This window comes from Etheostoma cragini, unplaced genomic scaffold, assembly GCF_013103735.1.
Source record: "Etheostoma cragini isolate CJK2018 unplaced genomic scaffold, CSU_Ecrag_1.0 ScbMSFa_897, whole genome shotgun sequence".
Classification (NCBI taxonomy): domain Eukaryota; kingdom Metazoa; phylum Chordata; class Actinopteri; order Perciformes; family Percidae; genus Etheostoma; species Etheostoma cragini.
The window spans coordinates 168,853-177,456 of record NW_023269534.1 but is presented as its reverse complement, the minus strand read 5'-3'; the positions used below and the strand labels follow the sequence as shown (position 1 = coordinate 177,456).

Below are 8,604 nucleotides of genomic sequence, written 5' to 3'. Positions count from 1 at the left end.
CTTGACTTTGACTATAAATGTGAGTTGATGTGGACTCTCTCTTCAGTGCAAGCATACCCACTTATCAGGTTTTTCTATTTTCTGATTTTGATACTCTCTGCTTTTAGGGCAGAAAAGGGAAAAGATTATTTCTGTATTCTGTACTGTTTTTTTTATTATTCACTAAATAATAAAACTACCTGAGCTTGTTGTGAGCTAGGAGACCAAAAGACTTGAATTCCTTGATTTTAGTCATTTAATGTCTCTCTCACCCCTCAGCTTTCCGAGGGCAGAAGCTTCTCTCCCGTGAGGATAGTTAAGACTCCTCTTTAACCCCCTCGGCGAGTTGCAGCCCGTCGTGGATCGACGTTGACAGTCAGACCTCCTGTTATCTCCTAGCGGGGGGGCATTTTCCCATCCGCTCTGCCGGTCAGAGCCACGAGCACTTAGCCTCTCTCGGACCGGCGACCAACGAAGGCTAGCCGGCGTCCTTGAGAAGGACGGGACCGCCGATGACCCTGGGAGGAACGGTTCCTGACCGTGAGTAATAAAGAAAAATCATTGGTTGTAAAGATCCCCTCGGTCAGTGCTTAAAATATACAGGGTTAGGGTTAGGGGGACAAGAGCCCGTCAGTGGGGGACGTCTGGGGTAAAAATCAGAAAAGGCCTCTGGCCTCGCCTCTGGTCTTCCTGATCCGGACGGGGGCCCTTTAAATTTAGCAAGGGTGTGTGTGTCTCTAGTAAAAAGAAATTAAACTAAATATAATAATTACTAATTAATTTTAAAAAGTATTTAAATTAGCAAATCACTGTGTGTGGATGGAAAACCTAGTATTTATACAATCCGGGAAGTATCAAAGTAACTCCTTTTAATATAGGCCTAACCATCCGCCCCGCTGATAGTAACGGGTGTTATTATACGGCAGAAGTGGGCATAGTAGAGACGGGGGGGGGGGTGTTACTGAGGGGAGGGTATAAAAGGAGTTAGCGCTCAATGAGAATGGTTACTGGACTATAATGTTGAAAAAGAGAAATAAGTACGAAGCTAATGATGACACTCCAGTCTGTCTCTCTCTGAATTCTCCTCCTCAGAAGGTGGGGGTGTTTGTGGACTATGAGGAGGATCTGGTCTCCTTTCATGACATAGATGCTGCAGCTTTTTATCTACTCCTTTACTGGCTGCTCCTTCACTGAGAAACTCTTCCCATTCTTCCATACTGGTAATAATAAAGGTGGTAAAAACTCTGCCCCTCTGATCATCAGGATGCCGTGTTACAATGGTCCCGTAAGTAGTTTGGGCGTCTAGTAGTGTAGAGAGTTCTTCCTCTTCCACTTATCAAAGGGTGTATAGACAGCTGATGATTCCGCTCAAACTAACTTATCTCATGGATGAGGTACAGTACCTAACTCATACAGCACCGCCTCTCTTCACCTCCAGTTTTTTTTTAGTTTTTTTTCCCCTTTATTAGACAGACAAAGATGTGTGAAAGGGGGGGAGAGAGAGGGGGAGTTACATGTAGCAAAGGGGCCGCAGGCCAGATTCAATACCCGGGCCCGCTGCCTCGAGGAGCAAGCCTCTGTACATGGGCACCCGCTCTAACCACTGAGCTATCTGGGTGCCCTTCACCTCCTGTTAATAAGCCAGGGAAACCTTGTCTGTGTGAAGGGGCGGGGCCAGATGTTGGTAACATTGGGGACTCAGACGAATCTTAGGGGGGCATGCTCCCCTGGGAGATTTCTGGGAGATTTCTTCCGTTTACAGCAGCTGGTGTCTACACAGCTCAGTGATCCCCCTCAAACTAACTTATCTCATGGATGAGGTACAGTACCCAACTCATATAGTACCGCCTGTCTTCACCTCCTGTTAATAAGCCAGGGAAACCCTGTCTGTGTGAAGGGGCGGGGCCAGACGTTGGGAACATCGGGGACTCAGACGAATCTTAGGGGGGCATGCTCCCCTGGGAGATTTCTTCTGTTTACAGCAGCTATATGCACCATTTATAAGCCAGAGAAAACTTGTTTGTCACTAAAATCATGTCTGAACATGAGGAAACCATCCTAACAACATAATAACAGATTCCTTGGAGTCAAACTCTTTCTACATGTTGTTACAAGTTCAGACTGTTCCTCCCTCATTACATAATTAACCTGAAAACTGTCCAATCAGAGCGCTGACTGGCAGCCCTACAGGTCCGACCGCGTCCTGTTCTCAGGTCACATGACCTTTCTGGATATAAAGGTGTGGTGATGTGACAGATGTCAGTCAGATGAAGACAGACAGCAGCAGCATCTGTCAGTGTCTGCTGATGAAGGGACGACGTCTCTTTGACCTCATCTGAACGGGACTTTAACAGGTAACATCACACACCTTTGATGGAGAAACTCGCCTATCATTTGGGAGATTTTGGGGCTACATGATATCCTTTAAGATGAGAGCAGTGATTCATTCTTTCAGCACTATTGTAATATCTGAAGTAACTCAGTAATTATTCTATGATGTGTGACGTTTTGGCCAAAATGAGCCTTTTTATGTTCAGTTGAGTCAGATTTAATCAGCACCAGGAAACAAGTTAGATTTTAATCTCCGCTGACTTCACTGCTGAGATATGAGGGAGTGTCACAACGAGAGCTGCTTTGATTGACAGGTGTGTGTCACAACCTTCATCCCATCAAAAGTGTAAATCTGTCTTGGTTTTGATTTGTGGACACACGTCCTCAACAACAAGACAAAAGATACTTATTAATATTAGGGTTATTTAATCCTGAACTATAGACTGAGTAATAACACATCCAGAGGTTTCTGAAGGGACAAGTTGAAACCTGCAGTTTGTCTCCATCAGTTACTGGAGCCGGGTAATCCTAATATGGGCAAAGAGGGCGGGGCCTGGGAGGAGCTGAGGTGTGATAGGCTGGGACAGTTTGTAGTGTTTTGGTTGGGCGGGACTGCCTCATAAATAACTTCAGTCAAGAATCTGGCAAAATGCCAGCTGGCAAACGGAGGGTAGTCCCAGTCCAGACTAGATGCTCCTGCCATCGAGCCCTCAGGCCTCTCAGATAAGGACTCGGTCTCTTCATTAGACAAGCTTAGATCTCACACTCACAGGGGGGGGCTCCACTCATTCCAGTCACACTTGTTAAGCTTAAAGTTGTAGTTTGATGATGATGTCATCTTTCATGTACATTATAGTAGTGTTTGGTGTCCTGCTGCTAGCAAGGCTAAAACAACAAAGCAGCCTTTATTTCAGGAACTAACAGCTGGTTGAACAGAAGCTAACAGAACATATGACAGACTTCAGCTCTTCATGTGTGCTTCTCATTCATTAGCATGCTGCTTCAACATTTAGTTTCCATTTCTACCCCTTTAACATCGAGGGCTGGGCGATATATCAACGTTTAAATCTTTCTATATTTTAATTTAAACAGGATATGGGATGAGGAAATTCTGTTTATGTTGATGTAGTTTGATGTTGTGACATGACCCATTTGAAGGGTCGTGCTAAAGACTGACATGACACGTCATAATTATGAATGACACCTATCATGAACATGAAGAAGTCTTTTATAATGTTCCTGACTGTTTGTCATTAAGGCTTTAGTGCGTAACTTTTTTATATTAATGAACGTCCGTTACATTAAAGCCATTGCTAAATGGGTTGATACAAAGACAATTAAAGGTCCCATATTCTGCTCATTTTCAGGGTCATAATTGTGTTTAGAGGGTATATCGGAATAGGTTTCCATGGTTTCCTTTACAAAAAGAGTGAGACATCTCACTAGTTTTATCTCCAGAGTGAGACATCTCTCAAGTTTTAGCTCCAGAGTGAGACATCTCAATCTATCCCATCTCTGTTGGGAGTTGCACATGCTCAGTAACTAGTACTGTGCAGCGCTACTAGCTAGAAGCTAACGCTCTTCATGTTCTCAAAGGGAAAACACAGCTACAACACACATAAGTTCACCCTAATCTACACAAGAAACTGTAGAGAACTACTTCCACGTCCCTCGTCTGGAGGTATTCCTCGCTAAGTTGGAAGTGTGTCCTCGTTTAGAAGAAGTCTCCTGGATAATTCTGCCTCGTACTAACCGAAGTTGGAGAAACAGCTGATGTGGTATTAGCTAAAGTGGTTAGCACTCACCAAATGTTTGGGCCAAGGGCGTAGACGGCCCTGATGATTCTAAACAGCTCACCTGGAGACTGAAGGCAGAGGACATTCAGAAACCGGATCTCACTTAAAACACCATGGAGTTTTTTTTTCTCCAAGTCTTTATCTATTACGCCGGATGAAACTAATCAGTTAGCTAAACTTTAAATGTGCCTTCACATGTTGAAGTTATTGCTCTGGGACCCAAGCACCTCCGTGACGCATTATCCAAAGAGATAGTTACTCTGGATGGCATTACCCTGGCCTCCAGCACCACCCTGGCCTCCAGCACCACCCTGGCCTCCAGCACCACTGTGAGGAATCTTGGAGTTATCTTTGATCAGGACATGTCCTTTAAGTCCCACATAAAGCAAATTTCAAGGATCGCCTTTTTTCACCTACGTAATATTCCAAAAATCAGGAATATCCTGTCTAAAAATGATGCAGACAAACTAGTCCATGCATTTGTTACTTCTAGGCTAGATTACTGCAATTCTTTATTATCAGGCTGCTCGGAAAAGTCCATAAAGACTCTTCAGCTGATCCAGAATGCTGCGGCACGTGTTCTGACAGGAACCAGGAAAAGAGATCACATCTCTCCTGTCTTAGCTTCTCTGCATTGGCTTCCTGTAAAATCCAGAATAGAATTTAAAATCGTTCTTCTTACCTACAAAGCTCTTCATGGTCAGGCTCCATCTTATCTTAAAGAGCTCATAGTACCTTACAACCCTACAAGAGCACTACGCTCCCAGAATGCAGGATTACTGGTGGTTCCTAGAGTCTCTAAAAGTAGAACGGGAGAAAGAGCGTTCAGCTATCAGGCTCCACTCCTGTGGAACCAGGTTCCAGTTTGGGTCCAGGGACCAGAGCGTTCAGCTATCAGGCTCCTCCCCTGTGGAACCAGGTTCCAGTTTGGGTTCGGGAGGCAGACACCGTCTCCACATTTAAGAGTAGGCTTAAGACTTTCCTCTTTGATAAAGCCTATAGTCAAAGATATAACTGTTATAAATAAAATTTAATTGAATATTGTTAGGGAGTGAGGTGTCCCAGCGTCCGCCTAATCAGGCCAACCTGCTTCTCGTCATAGTTGTCAGATTTATCTATCATATAATCAAGAATATAATAAAACTAGAGGGAGGCAGGGCATACAGCCCGATTCGGTTGGGGAGAGTTCTAGCCCGACCAGGCTCCTCTCTTTAACTTGTCTCTCTTGGTTATGCTGTATTAGTTTTAGACAGCTGGGCGACTTCATTTGACACACCGAGCTCCTCTCTCCTCTCTCTTTCTATCTTTTTATCTTTCTATTTCTGTGCATCCATGTCCCAGAAATGCTTGTTACTAACCTAGCTCTGGGGAGTCATTCCCCGGAGTCCTTATGTCCTTTTTCATCCAGCATGTTTCCTTGGATCAGGGAAGCTCCAGAATCATGGTAGCAGCTGTCGCCATGGTCCCGCTACATGTTCAGCAATGCCCTGTTATATCCTGCTACACTCTGCCGTGCCCTGCTACGTGCTGCTACGTCCTGCTACGCTTTGCGGTGCCTTGCTACGTCCTGCTGTGCCTTGTAATGCCGCACAGTGCCCTGCTATGCCATGAACTACTACAAACTACTATTTTTTTGTGACTGTTATTGCCACTCTTTATCTAACCCCAACCGGTTGTCAGACACCGCCTACCAAGAGCCTGGGTCTGGGTCTGGGTCTGTCCGAGGTTTCTGCCTAAAGGGCAGTTTTTCCTCGCCACTGTCGCTCTGGAGGAAACTACTAGAACTTTTGGGTCCTCCTGTTGGTCAAGACCTACTCTATCTGTAAAGTGTCTCGAGATAACTCTTGTTATGAATTGATACTATAAATAAAATTGAATTGAATTGTATGCTTGTGGAAGCACCAGAGATACAAAATAACCCCAAATCCCAGAAATTGTTTTGATTATTTTCGGAATATGGGCACTTTCAGAATCTCAGCTCTACAAAACTCTCTCTATTTCTCATCATGGTGTCAACCGGCGACGTTTACGTGCTGAATTGTTGTCATTACTGAGAATTACTCCTGGGGACGGTGGAAACTACGGACTATAGCTTTAAGTCTCATTTGGTAAATTATGACACTTTTAATGCTAAGTTAACATTGTTGGACATGTTTGTTCCCTGTCATACATATTAAATATCTTTTTCTTTTTATTGTGTGTAGATATGGCTGCTACAAACTATCTGCAGTCTGAAGATCAGTATCTGTGCTCCATCTGTCTGGATGTGTTCACTGATCCTGTCACCACATCATGTGGTCACAACTTCTGCAAGAACTGCATCACTGACCACTGGAATACTAATGACCAGTACCTGTGTCCGCTGTGTAAAAACGTTTTCAACACCAGACCTGAGATGCACGTCAACACTTTCATCTCTGAGATAGTCATTCAGTTCAGGCAGTCAGCTCAACAGAAAGCCAGCAGCAGCAGCTCAGAGCAACAAGTGTCCAAACCAGGAGAACTTCCCTGTGATGTCTGCACTGGAACCAAACTGAAGGCCCTGAAGTCCTGCCTGGTGTGTCTGATCTCCTTCTGTGAGACTCACCTGGAGCCTCATCTGACCACTTCAGGTCTGAAAAGACATCAGCTGATCAACCCCGTGGAGAACCTCGAAGGCAGGATGTGTACGGAGCACGATAAACCTCTGGAGCTGTTCTGTAAGACCGACCAGACATGTGTCTGCATGTTCTGTCCCTATTCAGATCACAATAACCATGATGTTGTACCTCTGAAAGAAGAATGCGAAGGAAAGAAGGCAGAGCTGGGGATGACAGGGGCTGAAATCCAGCAGATGATCCAGAAGAGACGACTGAAGATTCAAGAGATCAAACACTTAGTCGACCTCAGTGAGGAAGATGCAGACAGAGAGATAGCAGAAGGTGTTCAGGTCTTCACTTCTCTGATGGAGTCTGTTGAGAGAGGCCTGAATGAGCTCATCAACACCGTCAAAGAGAAGCAGAAAACAACAGAAAAACAGGCCGAAGCTTTCATCACAGAGCTGGAACAGGAAATCTCTGAGCTGATGAAGAGAAGCACTGAGGTGGAGCAGCTCTCACGCTCTGAAGACCACCTCCATCTTCTCCAAAGGGTCCAGTACCTAAACAAGCAACAACCTCCACCCACCAAGGACTGGACAGAGGTCAGCGTCCGTCCATCATCATATGAGGGGACTGTGGTGAAAGCTGTGGTTCAGCTGGAGGAGACACTCAGTAAAGAGATGAAGAAGCTGGTTGCTGAGTCTGAGTTGAAGCAGTATGCAGTGGATGTGACTCTTGATCCTGATACAGCACATCCTCTACTTATCCTGTCTGATGATGGGAAACAAGTGTATACTGGTGATGTGAGGAAGAATCTCCCAGACAACCCAGAGAGATTTTCTTATTTCGGATGTGTTTTAGGAAAACTGAGTTTCTCTTCAGGCAGATTTTACTTTGAGGTTCAAGTTAAAGGAAAGATTGAATGGACTTTAGGAGTGGCCAGAGAGTCGATCAACAGGAAGGGAGACATCGCACTGAGTCCTCAGAATGGTTTCTGGACGACATGCTTGAGAAATGGAAATAAGTACTACGCTTCTGCTGACCCTCAAATCCGTCTCTCTCTGAAGTCTCCTCCTCAGAAGGTGGGGGTGTTTGTGGACTATGAGGAGGGTCTGGTCTCCTTTTATGACGTAGATGCTGCAGCTCTTATCTACTCCTTTACTGGCTGCTCCTTCACTGAGAAACTCTTCCCATTCTTCCATACTGGTAATAATGAAGGTGGTAAAAACTCTGCCCCTCTGATCATCTCTCCTGTCAGAGTAAACTAATCACAATAAGAATACTTTAATACTTTATTGATCCCCTCAGGGAAATTGTTAGTTGCTATTTCTTAAAGTCAAGGTGAAAAATAAAAGTTAGAAAAAAGAGTTGATAAGTGTATAAAGTAACATAGGTAGAGTACACTGCAAGAAATAACAGGTTAAGCAAAAGTAAAGTAAGATTATGTGAAAAAGTAAGATTAGGTCAAAAACAGGACTGTGTCCAGGATTTGAGTATTACAGACCTCCAAATTTATTTTTTCATTTCCCTGACTTAAATATGCGCATTGCACAAGAGTTAGGCGGGGGGGGGGGGGGGGGGGGGGGGGGGGGGGGGGGGGGGGGGGGGGGGGGGGGGGGGGGGGGGGGGGCAGTGAGAATGCAGGGCCTTCCTTTTTCTTTGGGTCCCATCATGATCTTGTTTATCTCTCCCTTCCCAAGAGAAAGCTTTGTCTGAAGTAGTCTTTTCATTTCAGATTGTCTCAGTGAAGAAATTAAACACAACTCAGTTGATCTATTTATATAGTAATAGCGTATGGTTACATTAAAGTTAACGTTAACATTAACAAAAACAATGGTGATGGCCATATACTGGATAGTTACAACGCCAAAATCCATTTCACCGCCTACTCTGTGCTGTCGAGTGGGGGGGGGGGGGGG

General features: G+C 44.8%; 1 protein-coding gene and 1 long non-coding RNA gene across 2 annotated transcripts in view; one reads left to right on the top strand and one right to left on the bottom strand.

Moving 5' to 3' along the window:
• The window catches only part of LOC117941531, an 8,506-nt gene extending 6,171 nt beyond the window's left edge, over positions 1-2,335 (bottom strand). Inside the window, exon 1 of the long non-coding RNA XR_004655919.1 lies at positions 2,326-2,335. This is a non-coding gene — a long non-coding RNA (uncharacterized LOC117941531). The remainder of the gene's footprint in view (positions 1-2,325) is intronic.
• Positions 1-8,041, top strand: part of LOC117941523 (E3 ubiquitin-protein ligase TRIM21-like) — a 20,390-nt gene extending 12,349 nt beyond the window's left edge. The window contains exon 3 of the mRNA XM_034866530.1: positions 6,311-8,041. Coding sequence (XP_034722421.1) covers positions 6,311-7,953 — 1,643 coding nt within the window. The 3' untranslated portion in view covers positions 7,954-8,041. The remainder of the gene's footprint in view (positions 1-6,310) is intronic.
• The last annotated feature ends 563 nt before the right edge of the window (positions 8,042-8,604 follow it).